The sequence below is a fragment of the Centroberyx affinis genome, unplaced genomic scaffold (assembly GCF_046629955.1).
Source record: "Centroberyx affinis isolate AG114_WGS23_722 - 3 ecotype Tasmania unplaced genomic scaffold, CSIRO-AGI_Caff_v1 ptg001851l_1, whole genome shotgun sequence".
Classification (NCBI taxonomy): domain Eukaryota; kingdom Metazoa; phylum Chordata; class Actinopteri; order Beryciformes; family Berycidae; genus Centroberyx; species Centroberyx affinis.
The window spans coordinates 10,000-29,341 of record NW_027280230.1 but is presented as its reverse complement, the minus strand read 5'-3'; the positions used below and the strand labels follow the sequence as shown (position 1 = coordinate 29,341).

The 19,342-nt window shown below is 43.3% G+C and overlaps 1 protein-coding gene across 2 annotated transcripts; it reads left to right on the top strand.

Annotated features, from left to right (window-relative positions):
- Positions 1–922: 922 nt before the first annotated feature.
- dhrs11a (dehydrogenase/reductase 11a) lies at positions 923–18,212 on the top strand. Of its 2 annotated transcripts, none has more exons than XM_071529916.1 (7): positions 923–1,252; positions 15,319–15,525; positions 16,866–16,960; positions 17,153–17,282; positions 17,621–17,713; positions 17,804–17,869; positions 18,011–18,212. In XM_071529916.1, the coding sequence occupies exons 1-7, from the start codon at positions 1,121–1,123 to the stop codon at positions 18,050–18,052; spliced, it is 765 nt and encodes a 254-aa protein (XP_071386017.1). In that variant the 5' UTR covers positions 923–1,120; the 3' UTR covers positions 18,053–18,212. The 2 variants fall into 2 exon arrangements, with proteins under 2 accessions (XP_071386017.1, XP_071386016.1); XM_071529915.1 differs by having other exon boundaries at positions 15,316–15,525; positions 18,011–18,211.
- The last annotated feature ends 1,130 nt before the right edge of the window (positions 18,213–19,342 follow it).

Below are 19,342 nucleotides of genomic sequence, written 5' to 3'. Positions count from 1 at the left end.
TGAAGCTGCTGCAAGAGAAATGCAGGATAGATGTAGGCCTACAGTGGGTACCACTGTCTTATGGATAAATACACAAACATATAACAGGGAACCATGCACATATTTCTGAAGAACATTTATTTCAGTAACTTTAGGAAGCTTGTGTTTGCAATGTTTAAGATGTAACTGACCAGTCCAACTGAATCACAATTTATAAAGTCTCCATGTCGACTTTGAATTAAAAAGTTGATGTTCACACTGTCTTGGCACACACCGTCATTCCAGTGTCCAAAGTCTGGAAAACATGGCATGAGAAACATCACATACAGTGACTACATGTGTTGTAGCTCAAAACATTTTCTCTTTATGCTGTAGTTACAGAGTGGGAAAATATACATTATGTCGGCATCATTACTTTATGGTTACCTTTCCATGATTACTTTTTAGTTGGAAAAAATGATAGCTAATGGAAAGGTATATGTGTTACCAGTAACCACTAACTTTACTTGAAGGGACACAAAAGTAGTGACTAATGCCAATAACCTGTTTTATATCTGAGACCAGTATCAATGTTCATACACCCCTATCTGTGATTTCCTCTAACGTGAGTGCTTTTATTATAAGTTAAATAAAATCTAAACAAAAAATAAAAAATACCACGGGTTGCCACAACAAATTAATTTATACAGTAGATCTGACGTGGAACTATTGCTGCCTTCAGTTGCAATCGGAAATATGAAAATTCCTAGTTCAGCGCACATTACTGTTTATAAATTACTTGTTTTTACCAGTAGGCGGCGATACATAACCAAAGATGAGGAGCTCACAAGTCACATTGAGCCCGCAGGCGCCAGGGCTCAAAAATAAAGTAGGAGGTGATGTGAACCAAACACTTTGCAAACGCAAAGGTTGCCATTAATATTTCATCCCGAGGAGCGCATGGATCTGGGCTTCCGTACACTGACTGCTGTTTTCCTGGATGCTGCATAGACAGAGCGAGAAGCCAGTAGGTGCTGCATCCCTCCCCACGCTACATGATACTGTGAAGTGCAACTGTGCAACAATTTGAGCTAAGTATACATAGGTACAGCCGAGGAGCAGCTGCTACAAGACCAGTGAAGAAACTAACGTTGATCTGGAGATGGAGCGGTGGAAAGGCAGAGTGGCTCTGGTGACTGGAGCCTCGGTCGGGATTGGAGCGGCTGTAGCCCGGGCACTGGTCCAGCAAGGCATGAGGGTTGTCGGCTGTGCCAGGAATGTCGACAAGATAGAGGTGAGCAATGTAATTTAAAACCACTGATGCTTTGAAAACCCTCCGACTCAGAGCAGACGAGCTCCTTACATTAAGAGTAACGTTGGGGCAACAGACTAGCTAACTAACCTAACGTGAACTGGTAAGTTAGCTAACATTTGCTCCACAACTTCAGCGGTAGGTTAGCAGTAACGTTACCTGGCTAGAAATCTCTAACCTCTAGACAAATAACCTATTATTATGCAAATTGCAAATTAAGTAACGCTGCTGTTGTATGTGTTTAGCCAGGCGTAACGTAACGTCAGTTAACGCATTTCCCTCACGAAAAAGAGCTATAACGTTAGTAATCATATAGTACATTTTAGAAGAATACTTTACAACTATTACAGCAAAACTATAAGTGATAGTGATCCCATAGGAGATATAAACAATAAAGCACGACTATAATGTACCACCGACACACTTAACTCTCCATATGAATATTAGAGGAAGATTTATGGGATCAAATTTGATTTGCTCCGGTTTGATCCCAGAAAGATTGTAGTATTTTTTTTGTTAAGGCTGGACTATGCAATGAGAGTGAGTGTTGCTAATGCCACAGTAAGAAAAGTATTTGGTAAAATCAAGACGGCACCGCCCACCAAATGAAGGAAATGTGACACACTGAGTTATAAAACGCTGTCTGGGTCCATGCTGAATTTCCCAATTGCCACACACATAACCTCACCTGATTGATCCCTGTATGGCTTATTGATCCCTGAAGGGAATTTCTCTTACAGTTGATCCTCTCCAGGGAGGTCAAAGGTCGGGGTCAGCTACAGAACAGCATGTAGAGCTGGTAGGGATTCAGTGTCTTGCTCAAGGACACTTCAGCAGAGGAGATGCTGAAGTTGCTGACACGGGGACTTGAACTGGGTAGTCTGGGGGAAGGGGGGTCTCTCTAACTGCTAGGCCACCCTGTCATCCCTTAATGTGTCCCCTGCCAGTGCTAAATAAACCGGCTGTTGAGGCAGAGCAAGGTTCCCCCACATGGTTTCCAAAGTGGTGTCTGGGGATCCCCAGGGGTCTTGAGGGGGTCACAGGGGGTCCCCAGCCTTGTGAAACAGTATAATTTCAGTCTTGTTTATAAGCTATAAGACTGTGTTTTCTGATCAAAGGTTTCAGCCTCCTCACTGTTATCTCTCAACCAACGGCAGGCCAGACCTGAGTTTCTGCTCTGGATAATATTTAACAACAAAAGTCATTTCACAATGGGGCCCCTGGATTAACATACATCTAATTGGGGGTCCATAATAAAAAATATTACTTATGGTCCCAAATGTATACCTTACATATAACTGTAAAAAAATGAAAGAAATTTATTAGCAAGAACCTAACCTAAATTTGAATTTGGCTTGCTCATATTGAACTGCTGAATTAAAAATGGATTTCTTGAATGAATGAATTCAAAAATGTAATTTGTAAGGTAGAATTTGAAATTGAATGCAGTGACTTGAAGTTGAATGTGATTACTATTGAAATCAACTTTTAATTATAATTAAGATTTAGAGGCCTGTAAATCAGACAGCAGTCAGCAAGCACGGCCATTGCTCAAGTGGCAAAATGTGACTTGACGATGAAGAGAAGTGCGTTACTCTGAGACACACAATGGTAGCATATGCCTCGGTGCGGTATGAGCACATTATTTTTAGATACTGCTCAGGGGTGCACACACCATTTTTCAAATGTGGCAGAAAAGATGTATTATATCTTCCTGGCTGGACAGGATGATCAGAATAGGCTACATTTAGGTTGTAAAATTCACAGCTAAATCAAAACAATTGGAAGGCTTCATTCTTTACTTTTATTTAAAGCCAGCACATACATAGCCAGCACCCAGTGTTTTGACCGCAGTCTTCTTCAGGGGTGTGTTGGTATGAGTTCCCACTGGAGACGCTCACTTATAAAGGTTCACATTACACAGATGTGCTCAGTTAGTAACCTATGATCAGCCGATCAGGCTAGGCATCACCAAGTGAGCAATAGTCAAGTGGGGTCTACTGTTAACATCCCATATACTGTATATATATATATATATATATATATATATATATATATATATGTATATTTGGTGTACAATTTAATAAGGATGTATCAAAAAGCATTGAATAGAAAAGAGAGAAAGAAAAAAGAAAACAAGGAAAATCCTTCTCAAATACATGATCACAAATGGGCAGCAATAATACACCCCAATGGACACATCATGTTTCCTCAAACATTCCTACCAAGAACTTGAGCCAGTTTATCTATACTCTTTTCTAAACCATAATAAAACACATTGCAACACCACATACAGTAACATACAATACAGGACAGGCACAACCCAGAAGCCAAATGTCTTCAATACGCTTCCAGCCACCATGGCAGAAGAACAACTATCTTTAGTGAGTGACACTCTGTTAGTCTCCTACTCCAAAACAAGCATATTGCATGGCCGAATAGCCAAGACGTCTTCCCACTGCCTTGCACAGGCTGAAATGTGTCGAACAAGGAGACTGCCTTGTCACCGTAGATTTGAAGCGTCCATATTTCTGTGCTTCTAGAGTGTAGGACGTTTCTTCACTTTCTATTGCTATATTACTTACTGTTGCTCTCCATAAACCCATGGCGGAGCTCTTTGAGGACTTTGCCCATGTTTATGCAAGTACACTGAAAGCTATAACTAGTTATAACCATCATTAACTGTTTCTGACTATTTGATGTAAGGTACACGCTATCGGATTTGGAGTAGCAAAACATAAAAGGCTATGCGCTATACTGTGGCTGTTATACCTATTTTACTGCTGTATTGTTTACAGCTTGCAGCAACACCCATTTTACTTGTTCAGTATGTACTGAGCAACAAACTATGCTTGTTCTTGCTCGTGCACGTGCTGGCAAAACGTGAAACCCTGCCTTCACTGCACCATTTCTCTCTTTATTCACTAGTATTTATTTACTAGTTCCAAATTCACAACCAGTGGTCTTAAGTGTAAATGGATGGTTCCCAAAGTACTTAGTAAGTTGTTGAGGCTGATATCAGGCTGTATTTTTACCATGACTAATATCTTGAGGTCTGGGACTTGTTTCTAGAGGTAACAATAAGCTGAAAATACACTGTGATTTAGACCGGCTTCGGTCTAAAATTGGCAACGGTGTTGGGGCAACATCAGTTTCAGGAGCTCTGCTGCTGACGATGTTCATCTGACAAGCATGTAAGCCAGCTCAAAGGAAAGTTGAGTTGTTTTTCTTTCTAGCGATACAAAATAAATGCCCCCATACTTACTTTAGGTCTTGTTTTAGACATGCAATATATTTTCCCCACCTTGGCTATATACACACCCATTCCCACACATGCACAGATACAGAGCATTTGAATTGCGCAATTGATGTAGCCTCCCTCCATTCATACTCTGGTCACATGGCCTCTCCTGTCAATAGTTAACTGCAGCAGCTCGTTTCCCTGTCCTTGACTTGTGCAAGACGCAAACAAGACCACAGCCCTCAAAATCTTTATAGTACCGATGCAAATAAAACCTTTTGAAATTTTGAAAATGTTAAGCGTTGCCTTCCAGTACAGCTGTGTCAGACTTAATTAAGCACTATGCTTCAGTTGCCTAAATATTTAGCCAAACTAGGGAGAAATATCAGATTGTGTAGAGCAACAGGTTTCCAACTCTGACTGTCTGTGACAGACTTCATCACTTGTACGAGGCCTCAGAGAGTTGTCTGTGTGTGAGCTGAGGGACAAAGCCAGCATTGTACTCTCTCTGCCATGTACACTGGGTTCCTGCTGTAGTTGTGCCAAACCTGGCATGCTCTTAGTGGGGATGCAAGTGTCCATCACTAAGCAATTGTTCTTGACTTCCCCTTGGTGCTCATTTCTTTACGTCGGGAAATGGGGCAGTGACTATGGATGAGCATTTCCCAAGAACAATATTCTTAATCGTAGCAGACCACATATTAGCATGCTGAAATTGAAAACCATATCCAAATGTCATGTGTTTCTATTTCAGGCCATTTACTTTGTAAACAAAAGACGGAGAAAGTTGAGTGGAGAGTTGTGGCGGCAGCAGCAGTGTCTGTTGTCTGTGAGAATGTAGAGTAGGCAGCGGGGGGAACAGCGAGCTGAAGGGAGACGTGTGGTCACCATGGGCTCTGTGCTGGAATGGAGAGGAGCTGGCTGCTTCCAAGCAGCAGCAACAGAGCTTCTCATTAACTCTTGAAACCCCCGGTGGAATAAGCTTTTATTTAGCTGGTAGAAAAATCTCTTTGCACAATTTATTCCTTGTGGTTACAATAGGTGTCCAAGCGGCCTCCTATATATATTATCCTATATATATATAATAGGAGGATAAGGGTTTTAAGTCTGAGCAGAGGCTGAAATTCATATGTTGGCCAAGGCCACAACTCAGAGCATGCAAATGTCTACTGGTTGAATAGGGTAATCATGTTTTTATTTGGCCCACATAGCCTGTATATTTTCAACTTGCAGCTTGCCATAATGCATACCGTGAATTCATGATATCATAGACATTTCTATTTACTTAGTTAACTTTATTTCACAAATGAAAAGGTTGATGTAATTGAGTTTACATGGATTTACTCTCTGCATCATCTCTGTGTACCGACGAGAGTCTTGGTGAACTGTAGAATTGTATATGCTGACTTTATGATTTGATTGGTAATATGCCAGTGTCATTAGCCTACGCCTACACTTTGTAAATATAAGATAACCATAAGTTAAATCTTTATTTCTGTGCATTATCTGCAGGCTAGGGAGGGTGTAGAGCAGATTGGTGTCAGTTTTGCTGTCGTTATTGGCTCCGGGGGAGGAGAGGCAGAGCTTGGGTGGGGGGTGAGTGGGTGGGTGGGGGCTGTCATGTAATCGATGAGTTGCCTAAGCCTCCGATGCTTAATAGAAAATGTACTGTGTGTCATGATGCAGGCCTGCATTAAACATCAAAGTGTGATTCTTGAAGCTAGTGTAAAATAATTAATCAGAAATGAGCTATTCCACTGACCCTGGTTTGACTTTTACCAGGACCCAGAGGGAAGGGCCACTGTCTCAGCTGGTGTCCCTTGATTGATCAAGAGAATCAATGGGCACCCATCTTTATCATTAGCTTATCTCTTCACTGAAAGAAACAGCATTTTAAACATCAGTCATTAACTTAAAGAGTTCTAGTAACTGTTTACTATGGAGAATTACTTCTGTAGCCTCATTGCAAGTAACCAAGTCCATTTTAACCTAAGCTAAAAGTAGAAAGAACATTGTTAAGGCCCTAAATTCTAGATAATACATTTGTTTTAGAATTTTATAATTGATAAAGTGAAACTGACATTTCTTGAGTGCCAGTTTAGGCGAATTTACCGGTGGTGGCATCAGTGAAAATTACGAGGATTTGACTGCTGCAATTTTAGATCAGATACATTTACCAAAGATGATTTGTGGGTTTTTAGTTCTAAATAGCCCTGTGGTTATTTAACAGGTTATTGTGTTATTGTTATTGTGTTATTTAGCATATAACACAATATATATATGTGTTCAGTATGCACACTGATTGAAGTTCGCATGACTTTGGGAGGGGATTGATGCGTCTACATAAAAAAATGCCCCAGAAACGATTAACTATAAGTGTTTGAAAGTTGTCAGAAGACTTAAACTAGCACCATCAGTGACAAATAAGTGTTTTTCTTCAAATCTGTGCTCAGAAAGCTGATGGCCTCCATTGTGTCAGACAGAGATGTGTAATTCTATCCACAGGGTCTGAAATTAACACCCGCCAAATTGCAGTAAGATCTGTCCTTGATAGATAAATCAATAAGGGTCACCCAGTGGGCGGTAACTTTTTGAGACAACAGCATTTGAATACCTTGGTGTTTGAATGCAGTCGTTGGTCTGAAACTTTATCCCTACTGACCACTATACACTCTGTCTGACCATTAAATCAAAGCAAAACAATGGCATGTATAGACCGCTCAAGCGTGACATCATTTTTGGCCCAAATAAGGGATTCTGGATCCCACTCCTTTAAGTGTAATGTAAAAAATGAATAGAGGCGGTTTCTCTATTATACATTTTTTTATTTGTTGAGGTGGATTCTAGTTTTGAAGCTGCAATGAAAAAGGGAAAAAAATGCTAGCCATACTTAGCATTCCAGCATTTCATGGCTTTATGAAGCGAGGATAACAGACCATAAAGAGCATAATAACTTCATCATATGTAATTTCCACGTACTTTATTTCACCCATTTTTACGAACAGAATGATTGGCAAATGGGGTCCAAAAATCCCGTTCATGCCCCGAAATGACGGCAACACTTGAGAGGACTAGTAAACAGGCTGTTGATTGGCTGCTGCTCTGCACAAAGCAATAGCGTAGAAAGTTCTACAAACTTTTCTCCTGTCTCTCCGCCACCTGGAGGGTTAACTAGCCTAACGTTAATTGAAACCTCATGTTATTCCCATGTGGTGAGTCACTTCTTGATGAATTACAAACTTGATCCATGGTATGAGTGAGTGAGCAAGTTTTAAATTAAAACTCAAGGCCCTTGGCAGGTGAGCCAAAAAGTTAATTTCAGACACTGGCTGTCCAGCTTAGTTTCGGTGCCCGTTGTGGAGGAGGTGAAAAGGTGCTCCGTCACGCTTCAAAGGCTGAGGTGACACACTAAAAGTGAATCAGTGTCTCCCTCTCTGCATTCACATGCCTGTGGTGGTAGACTTGGCCCAAAGGACTTCTGAATACTGCCCACCACCCATTGTATCTTTGAGAGGCTGTCACCATGGTGGACCCCCCCCTCCCCCTTAGGTTGTGTCTGGCCGGCCAGTCCACTTATCTTACAGTGAATAGGTTTCACTCCAGCAAGGATTTGAAGTGGGTCAGGTCAGAGAGGGACAGCCTTGCTCTTTCTTTGTCTCACACGCTCTGCCTCGCTTTGTGTTTTCCTCTCTCTCCCAGCCAGTCTGTGCCCCTCTCCATCTCCATGTTTTCCCCGTACAAATGCATTTGTTGTGTCTTGTTCTCCCCACATCTTGTCATGCTAGAGGTATGTGTGTGTGTGTGTGATGTGCCAGATGTTTGTTTGGAAATGTAATAGCTTCTGACTTAAGAACTACAAAGCCCACTTCAGTACTACAAAAGCCCATTTAGCCTATGCCTATGTACAACATAATATCTCTATGAACAGTGCAGTCATTGTGTTTAACAGTGTGTTTTTTGCTGTATCAGTTGTCGCTGGCTATGAGGTGCTGTCTCTGCACCTACACAGTAGGTATTTTATTTGCCGTGTCAATTTTCTCCTGAGCTCATCTAGTCACCTCATGACTTCTTCAGCTTATGAGCTTTTGTCTTGCCCATGCAGAAAGCTTTTCCACTGACTGTACATTTTCCACTTGAGTTGTAGCTGACAAGGACATGTATCCATCTAATAATCCATCATGTTCCCATGGATTCTGCACCCCACAGCAGCAGCTTTCACACCCACACAACAAATAACACCCATTTCCTGATATATGAAACCTTCCAAAGCAGCAGTCCAGATTGTTTTGAGGATACCAATTGCATATGGGTATGTAGTCATACATTTATGAAGTAAGGGTGGTGATGCTGGAAAAATCACACTATTTCAGCTCTGTTTCGCACCCAAGTGTACAAACACGACAACCTCAGCTCCATTTACACCTTCAAATTAGTTTTAAAACTCATTTTCACCAATCCCATACTGACAGTCTTTGTAGTATCTGCTCAGTCAATGGATTTCAGAGTGATAAAATTGTCCTCAGTTTTTTTTTCCCAGCTCTCATCAGAGTCTGGGACCTTGGCGATGGTCTTTACCCTGCTGTGATAGCCTACTTCTACAGTTTCTGTTTAGTGAGTGACCAAGCCGAGCTGGACCCCCGTGATGAGCGCTCAGTGGCAAGCTCTCTGCCTGACCCCACCAGGGGCACTGGGGCCTCCACAGAGCACTTTACCCCATCAATAACCCACTCCTAGGTGGAGTTACAACCCGCTGAGTGACCGAGATGAGTGACTGAGGGACAGAAATACTGAAACAGCTGGACCAAATTTCATGCGTTACAATCTCAACTAATATCACTGCAGTATACCAATGACAAGATTCTACACTCCTTAATCAGTTACTTTTCTTATCACTATTATTTTAAATCTATTTAATGCGTGCATTGCAGGAGTGTTTTTAATTTGTAACAGTTACATTATACTAGGTCACCTGGGCCTCGTACAGAAACAGTCTGATTGGCCCGGACAGCTCAGCGACCCCTGTGAGCCTTTTCCCTTGCACCACCACTGCGCTGTCCTTTCTGCGCTTATCATCTTACAAGGTGTAAGGTTTACTGGCACTGACATTCCCTCCTGGGCCTCCTGCTTGACTATAAAGCTATGATGGGTGGGGTGCTTCCTGTCCTGTCCTGTCCTATCCTGTCCTGTTGAATACTTCTTGGAAAGCTCTCCTCTGTTGAAGCCTCTGCTGTGATTGTGTGAGTGTGTGTGAGACTGTGTGTGTCTGTATTAGGAGAGCTAATGTGCAGAGGAGGATGAAGTCATGCAAGAGGTACATAAGTGCAACTGAGGCAGCGGGCCAGCAGTCTTAATCAAATGTATATCGGTAGCAGAGAGGAGAGTGAGAGGGAAAGCGCTATGCGGTGTAAAGACTGAATGAGGCTGCATCACAAACACAGAGACAAGCCGGGTTCAGCAAGTTCATGATTTAAAAAAAATGGGGAGTTGAGGTGAAAGAATGCAAATTGGATTGCTCTCTCCAACAGGAGCCAAATTGGATTTGTCGCTGGGCGCTTGTTTGATACTGGAAACATTTTAGGCCTACTCCAAGCCTACATACTAAATAGACATGGCCCAATTTGAAAGGTTGTTACCTTAGATGTCTCAAATTGCCACCGTCTCCATGAGGCTGTGTTGTTGTCTGTTCTGGGCACAGCCTAGTGTAAACTTAACATGCATAATGATTGGGCTTGTCGCTGACATCTGGGCCGCCCTCGGGCCTGTGTTGTTGAGAGCATAGTTGTTGTACTGAGGGCCGGCGTCAGGTGCTGAAATAACCCATCACATGAGACGGGGAAGGCATGCGGTGCATGCTGCTTCAGTCGAGGGAGTCTTCACCCCTCCAGCAGTAATCACATTACAACTAGAAACACAAGAACAGAACAGGACTTTTATTTATCATATGATGCCCATGTGAACATATGAGTCATGGTTTCTCACTCATAAATGTGGTGTTCAAGTAATACTCGTATTAGAGTGACATCTGGGCACCGCTTGCTCCCTTATTTATAATATAGCTCTGCTCCTGTCTGTACCTGGGTTTTATCGCTCTGTTTGGGAAAATGAAATCCCACCACACTGGTTGCACCAGTCTGTTACACAACACCTGGCTACCAGCTCTGTCCTTATTCTACCAGTTATAAAAGGCTTTTTCATTTGTGCCAGATCCACACACCAAACATCAGTTGTCTTGGACTTCTCATCAAAGACGTGCTTATTGTTTTTTTTATTTACTTTTTTCCTGCACTTGGCCTGTGTAATGTTTGGACTTGGACTACAGAGCTAATACTTTAATCAAATTATTTCAAACTGCTGCTAGCCGCCCTGAATTGCTCTATAGTTAATCGATTCCTTTTTTGGAATTCACTAGGAAAGGCTAAATCCATCATTGAGCGTAGTTACAACCAACAAGAGGGTAATTATTGTCGGTATCTCCCTATCTTTATTAGACTATCCTGTGGGAAGTGCTGTAAAACCGCCCTGTTCAACCTTTAGACCTTTTAGTGGCAGTCTTTCAGTGTGTGAAGAAGAGATAATCACAAAACCATCCCTTCTGCCCTGCCGCAATCCTTTTATACTGCCTACTGTCATCCTTGACCCCAGGTCACACCTTGCGCTCTGGGCTGAAAGCTTGAAAGAGACTTTTAGGAGCAATTTTCCTGTTATATCACACAATAGTAGCTCAGCTGGATAATGAGTGATTGGCCTTAACAGAATAATGTGTTCCAACTGGATGTGTTCTTCACAGACTCTCATTCTTGTTGGTTTGTGCTCAGAAAATTGAAGATTTGGGAACAAATTTGGGAACAAGAAATCTTTAATGGTACAATCAAGAAATGAAGCTCGTTTTAGCTATAAAATCTCAAACAAACATCCTTTGAACAGAGTCAGTCTCTAATTAATTTTCAATGGATTAGCTCCAGGTGAAATCTCTTGACAACACAGAATAGAGCCTTGGTTCTCTGGTTTATGGCTTTGGGGGAGTGTTGCTCATGTTCCAGACAGTTATTGAACTCTTAGAGATAATAGGACTATCACATGTGAGATATGTGAGGTTTCCTTTAATATTATGTAGGCTGGTGGCTTGCAGGTGAAAAGTAGACGATGTGAGAACTGTACTTGGCGCTGCTAAAGCATTATGACACTGTAACCTGTATGTATTTTGATCATTTGTTATACAGTGTATAGTTTCAGGTTGGTCTGTTTTGTTCTCTCCCTTGATTTCTCTGTCTTCTTCTCTCTCACTTAGTGGCTCCCTCCTTCCCTCCCCCCCTCCTCCTGCTCACACTTTTGTGTGATCACTGGTCAACAGTCTCGGTAATGAGGATGAAAATGCATTATGACAGGCAAAATTGTATTGTGTGTCACAGGTACTTAGGAGACGGGACAGGAAGGATGAAGGGGGGTTTTACTGGCTGGATCCTCAAATAGATTGTGCTCCTGCTGGCCGTCTTTTGAGTCTTAACTGCCCATCAGTGTGTAGTCTTGTCAGTGAATAAAAGGAGGCACGCTGGCCTATAACACAATCCCTCTTTTGTCTGGGAGACCTCCTGAGCCAACCTGAGACAAATCTAATTTCAGAGCTCTCCCCGCTCATGGCTGCTGCCATGTGCCATTGATCTGGCTAAATGCAAGCGGACCTCTTAAAGCGCGCCAGCCTTTAGCGCTTCGGCATCTTTTATTTTTATCTCTTTCCCATTCACTGGCGAGTTGTTTTGCTGGGACACTCATGGCAGTTCCATGTGACTGGGTGAATGATTGATGAACATGGCTTGGGACAGTGATGTCTCCTGCATTGTTGACCTTACATAACAGACCCCCGCAGGGGTTACAGGGCACGAATGTGACTGTGCGGGCCTGCCCACATGAGTCTGACTGCTGGGTGGGTGTGTGTACGCCCATTACTCATTGCACATATAGCACTATCACATGTGAAGGGTTTATGGCCTGTAATCACATAAATTGTGTTATGAATCATAAGAATCGTTATCTTTCAATATTGGGCTTATCAAGGCTTTCTTGGTTCTGTCTCTGTGTGTGTGCACGTGTAGGCGAATCTTTCATAATTACACAGCAACAGAACCAAATGAAAGTGACTGATAAAGACGAGGTTTTGTAAATCTGTATTATGTATTTAAAAGGTTTGATTTTTGTAAACATTAATGTTGGCCAAACTGGTCAAAATGGTTGTTTATTCTCACTTAAAAAGGTCTTAAAAAATATGTCATTTAACTGTCTGAAACCTGCATATACCCAGTTTTCATGTGGATTGTATTGAATGAAGCTATGTGTGGATCGAATTGGCCTGTGTTTACTGCTGTAAACACATTTTCAGGCCCGGTTGCCTATCTGTGGGACAGCATTCCATAGTGACATTGCTGCAGGCAGCACCAGTATGAGGGCGCATGCTAGTGCCAACACCCCCCCCACACACACACACAGACACACACACACACACACTCACAGATTCACAGCCTGAGACTTCCTGTAGTTGGATCCGGATCACAGCCAGTCGTAGCCTTTTCTGCACTGCTGCTCACACTCCAACTGCGCTCTCAGCTAATTCACTCCTTGTCACAAAAGACTGGCCCGGCTTCCCCTTTACATTAACCTCCTCCCTGAGTCAAGAAGGGCCTTTCTAGCACCCCACCTGCCCGCTGCCTCCCCTGTGGCCCCTTCCGCCCTGAGAGCCGACTCCCATGCCAATCTCTCCGGGGAATTAGGTGATCTTGGATTAAAGTGCGGCAGTTTAAATGCAGTTCAAATACAAGGCTCTACTGCAACTGAGCAGACCGCTGACCGCTGAGCTTCACATCTAAGGTGGTGGACTGAAGGAAATGGTTTGCCTTTCTACTGCAGGGGCATCACTTAGAGAGGGTCAGTGTCAGTCTTTACAGCACAGTGTAAAGTGTTTGAGCGTTTTGACAGCTTTATTCAGGTAATGCCTTCTCTGTGGATAATCCAAGTTAAACAGCTTAGAGGAGGAGCAGGGAGATCTGGACACTCTCAGTGCAGGTTAGGGTGTGTTCTCTATATTCTTCTTTTTTTTTTTGTAGAAAAAGCACTTCCCCAACCGCATTTTCTGCAGATAATGAAAAGCAGGTTGCACGATGTACACTTTGTTTCCATAAGGACCAACTGCAGTAGCTGCCACTATCAGCAAATAGTACTTACAGTACATCCAACTGTCAGACACTTAACAGAAACTCCCACATCATAGCCACTGTGATCCATGCTGACTCAATTTACAATTAAGGCATTTAGCAGCAGTGCAGCAGTGAGATAAGCGAACATTCCTCAGGCATCAATAGGGTAAGTAGCCAGATGGTTCAGAGTGCTATGAAAACAAAAAGTGGTTTAACATTAAGCAAGAAAAGACTCTATGATGAGAGTAACAACTACTACCAACTTTTCTACCGCTACTTTCATTTTCATTCTGGTTGCCAGTGGTTGGCAAGGCATATCAATTTTTTCAAATGCCATTCATGTGCAGAAGGCATGGCATGGGAAAATACTTCTTGACAGAAGACTCCTCTGACAAAGCTGCCATGAAGGAGATAACTTATTTAGTTTCCTACAGTATTGGGACAGTTGACAAGATGGTGTAGCAAACATCAGTTTCCGGTTCACGAAGGAAGGGAGGAGGTAGTAGGAAGCATTTCTAGGGTGACGTGATGCAGCTAGAGCTAGCTAGCCAGCTAGTTTGTGAACACCGGGGGCGTGTCTATGATCATGGCCACGCCCCTTACTCGAACGTCGGTGCAAAATTGTGAGTCTAGAAAGAAGGCCTTGCTCATTGATTCTGAGCAACTGGCACCAAAACCTGAAGTTTACTGTTGATGTTTTAGATCACTGACATTTTCCATTGTAGCTGCGCTGAAAGAATCTCAATATGACGTCACATTGTCTACATTTGGCCAGTTATCTGCAGTAATAAGAAATATACACCAAAAACAAAATGGACCCAGAAATGCAAGGTACCATGCCAATAGCTTTCCTTTAAGTTTTCCTTTAATGAGTCTATGCAGTCCAGTTGCTAAATGTTGGATCCCTTTAGCTGGAGAGAGGCTCACTCCGTGTCCCACAGTCCTGGGCAGCATCTCTGCCTGCCAGCGGCACGGCTGCTGCTACCAACCCCACCCTTATCGCCCACCTCCCCTCCCCGCCTGACTGGCATCCAGAGCGAGACATCATGTGATTGGTGCAGCTGTGCCTCGCAGGAGGATCTGTGTCGAGTTGCATCAAACCCCACAGTCCTGGACGGCCAGCTGACCTGGTTGGGGTTTGGCCTTCCTGTTTGCCTGCAGCGGGCTCAGCTCAGCCGCATCCCAAAGGCAGAGGCCTCCCACAGGGGCTGAGCTCACTTCTCCACAGCCAGGATCATGGTGTGAGCTATGTGAGGATGTTGTGTTCCCAATAAATATGTTTTTATCAGTTTAAACAACCTGCTCTGACTGGAGCAGTTTAGATTTCACAGTTGCTGACCAGGTTACCTCTGGCCCTCCTCTGATGTAATATTGATTTTATGGTTGCATGTGCTCACAGCTTTTCTCAGCGGATGAGTGGGTAGGGTGTCTGTGGCGCTCTGAGTTAATTATGGTACTGCAAGTTAATCTGTTGGAGCTCTTATGTAACAGTGTGTCATTCTTGATAACAGTCAACTTTCAGAAAAAGAAAGTCTCATAACGCTTGTGTTTGTCCTGTAAGAAACAGGCAGCCACATTTGCTCCAATCACAGTGGATGGGTTGGTGTTGTGTTTTCCAGAAGCTGGCAGCAGAGTGTCAGAGCGCAGGCTACAGTGGCACGCTGATCCCCTATAAGTGTGACCTGTCCAACGAGGAGGAGATCCTGTCCATGTTCTCAGCAATCAAGACGCTGCACCAGGGGGTGGACGTGTGCATCAACAACGCCGGACTGGCCCACGACGAGCCCCTGCTCAGCGGCAAGACGGAGGGCTGGAGGAACATGATCGATGTGGGTGGATCACACACATGCAAACATATAACTGCTCATGCAGAAAAAAGTTTGAGAGATTCTAAGTATTCAAAGAGCAGTTCAGAATAGGGATGGGAACAATTAGCCCTTTAAATTACTAGCCATGGAAGAACTGATAGTTGGCAGAGAAAATAAAAGTAATTTAAACAAAATCCATCCATTTACCACTTGCTCTCTCTTTTCCCAATTTGACACAAAATTAATTTAATTTACTAATTTGTCCCAATTTTAAAGTTGCTCCTCTTGCCATTGTAATGTAATTCTGCAAGCATATTCAGTAACTTTACAATAAAAGAACACGGCCATTTGTGAAAAAGAATGAAAACTCTATGATAGTGTAATAACAAATTTTGGAAAAAGCAATGTTCATCGAGACTTGATGGAAAAAGTAGGTAGGCCACATTTGGCTGTGCAGTTTTGGTGTGTCTCTATTTTTAGCTTTTAGCTATTAGTTTCATATTGTCATAAAAACCTGAAGTTGGTTGAAATTCCCACTCAAAACACAGAACCAAAGGGAGGAGCTGAAATGGCTGCCCAGGGTGAGTGGAAGGCTTGTGTTTGCAGAGCACGTGTTGTCAGCACTGAGAGCTAAGGCAGCTCATACAGGCGTACAAATGTGTGGACACATGGGCCCGTGCGCATACACACACAACACACACACACGCACACGCGCACACTGATACCCTCCCACTCACAGAGGCTGCTTCATTGGTTCTGAGCAGAAGCCCTGGCCCAGCACAGAGGCCCCAGTTGTGAAAGCCAGCACTCTTTCCCTTGTTGGGACTTTTCTTTACAGTTTGATTCATTGAGCTTTTGACCATTCAAGACCCCCTCCTCAAAAGTCCCTGCCTCCAGAGTCCAGCATTTCTAACGCTTGCCCATCTGTTGTCATGGCAGCCCGCGTGAATGTGTACGGCAGTGTATTTTTAGCCTGTGTAATCTGCACACTGACCTTGTTTAGTCACCTCCCCCTATCTTGCCACCACTTTGGCTTTAACCTGCCGTCTCTCAATGTCACTGTGGGAGCAGCTCAGAGGCTGCAAGCGGGACAGGAGCAGCAGGTTCACATGGTCTGACACAGTGACCCAGTGAATATCAACCAGCTGAACTGATACCGCTCCATCATGTGACATACTAAATTGCGATTTCACAATAAAGTTATTCTGCAAACAACAGATATCAGCTAACTGAATAACTCCTATATAATTTTTTCATTGATAAGCTCCAAATGAGGTTGTTCCGTATGAATTAGCCTGCTCTTCTTTTACTTACTTTATATATAGTATTGACTGCTGTTTTTAACTGCACTTCCCCTACAGGTGAATGTCTTAGCCCTGTCTATCTGCACCCGTGAGGCCTACAAATCAATGAAGGAGAGGAATGTGGATGATGGCCACATCATCAATATTAACAGGTAGGTTATGCAAGGGGCCTCTAAACGCAAGGCCTAAAGTATAGATTAAGCTGTAATAGCAATAAAAAGAATCCCCCCCACCCCTCTCTCTCTCTCTCTCTCTCTCTCTCTCTTTCTCTCTCTTTCTCTCTCTCTCTCTCTCTCTCTCTCTCTCCCTCTCTCCCTCTCGCTCTCACCTTGCTCCTGTTGTAGTATGGGTGGACACAGAATGGTACCAAGTGCTGACGAGCACTTCTACTGTGCCACTAAATATGCTGTGACTGCGCTAACCGAAGGGCTAAGGCAAGAACTACGAGAAGCAAAAACCCACATCAGAGCCACAGTAAGTTTTCACCATCAGGTCCTCCTCTGGCCTCAGCTGTCGGTGCCATATTGAGTCACATAAGGCCCCTATAACTGAAGAAAAATGCTAGTTGAAAATGTAATCGTTGAGATCTTAGATGAAGTGATCTAATGACATACAGGAACCAAATTCCACAGTGAGAGCTCTGCTGCTAAAATAGGCCTTAAGTTGGCGTGATTTCAAATTAGGGCAGGCCAAACAAAAACATTGCTGAAGACTCACAAAAAAATGAGTCTTAAGGAAGTCTGTTTTGCCTGTGCGTGTGTTTATGTGTAAACACGGGTCATAAATCTGTCCGTCGACTTCCTCCCCTGCAGTGTATATCCCCTGGAATAGTGGAGACTGAGTTTGCCTTCCGGCACCACAACAGTGATCCGGAGAAAGCGGCTGCAGTGTACGAGAGTATAAAAGTAAGTCGCCGTGCGAGCGGATGAGTTAAACCGAAAAAGTGAAAATACTCAAGGAGCTTTATTATTAATAGTTGCTTTCTCTGTCTGCAGTGTTTGAAAGCGGAAGACATAGCCAGCGCAGTCACATATGTCCTCAGTGCTCCTCCTCATGTCCAGGTATCTCTCTCTCTCTCTCTCTCTCTCTCTCTCTCAACCCTTGCCTTTATTCTGCCTCTCAAATTCAACATCGCTTGATCTGAAACCAAGTACACTGTCAGCAATGCAGTTGAGCATCGATTTGTTTGATTTGTTTGTCAGATCGGAGATGTGCAGATGAGGCCGGTGGAGCAGGTGTCATAGCAGTGGAGCGGGAAGCTGCAGGAGGAGCGGACAGATGGCAGCCCACGGTGACTCGACTCCTCGGCGACCTCTGCTGGGCAAGGGAAAACAAATCAACTACAGTTCTGCTGGGTCTGGAGGGCCGGAGCCTTGAGGAGGAGGCTGTGCGGGGGTGGTTTGGGGGGGGGGGGGGGGGGATCGGTCACGAAGGGCGCGGACGTTCTCAACCACTACCAAAATACTACTGAACGCAGCAACCTGGCCTCTGGTGTATCTTCAGCCTTGTCAAGTACTAAGCTGACTGCAAACAAACAGTAGGAGTGAGAGGAGGAGTGCGTTGCTCCTGTGCTACGTGGCCATCTGCACGACCGCCACTTCAGAGGGAAGAGAATGCCATTGATTGCACATGATGGTTTTGTGTTTTGGTCTGTTTTTGTTTTGTTTTTGTAGGTCATATTACATATCTTTTCGAAATGGAATGAAAAGAGTAATTGCTGTTTATAAGAATAATGATGATTATTGTTTTAATTTTTTATAAATATTTTAACTTTCGATTATAGATAGATGTGGTCTCACACACACAACCCCTAACCGTAGACGATACCATGTCCTACTTACATTCTGTCCATTCTGCCATCCTTACTTATGCTTTAACAAAGGAATTCGGTTTAGCCCGGTTTGGATGTAACCAGCTCACTTTTCCAAACCCATGTAAGCAATGAGCAAAAGTGTACAAGGGATAGTCCCTTTTCTGTCAAGCAAGTGTATTTCTCCAGTCCACTAATTTGCCCGTGCAATTGCAACTGTTTCGCTCTTTGGATTCGTTTGTGAGGGATTTAACAAAGGCAACACTGGCAACTTGTGTAGAGGACGTAACTAACTCAGTGCACATGTGTATCCTACAAGTGTGTACTTTTCAGTAGCAATTTTGCAATAAATAAAGAAACATTATTGCCCAGAAGTGAGTACCTGATTTGTGTTGCTTTATTCTCTGTCCTTCCTGCCAACCAAACAGTCCTAGGCAGTTCCTGTTACATCATCTTGTGATTATAGAAACAAGACACATGCTGTGGACTTTGTGACAGTTTTTATTATACCTTACATGACATGAAAAGAATAGCGTGACCCATGCCACTTACCACACCCACTCCTGACACCAACCTACATTTATCATTTTAATCAGCAATATCATATTGTGTTTGACCTAATAAATTAGCAGTTATCAGGAATTGGACCATAGTCATTAATGTTTTCAGAAAAGTGGGCTTATAAAAAATTGCAACACTGAACTGTGAATGCTAAAATAGTGGC

Coding starts and splice junctions, on each gene's coding strand:
- dhrs11a (XM_071529915.1), top strand. CDS start 1,121: ATGGAGCGGTGGAAAGGCAGAGTGGCTCTGGTGACTGGAGCCTCGGTC. Junction 1,253..15,315: donor GGAATGTCGACAAGATAGAG/GTGAGCAATGTA, acceptor TGTGTTTTCCAG/AAGCTGGCAGCAGAGTGTCA. Junction 15,526..16,865: donor GCTGGAGGAACATGATCGAT/GTGGGTGGATCA, acceptor CTTCCCCTACAG/GTGAATGTCTTAGCCCTGTC.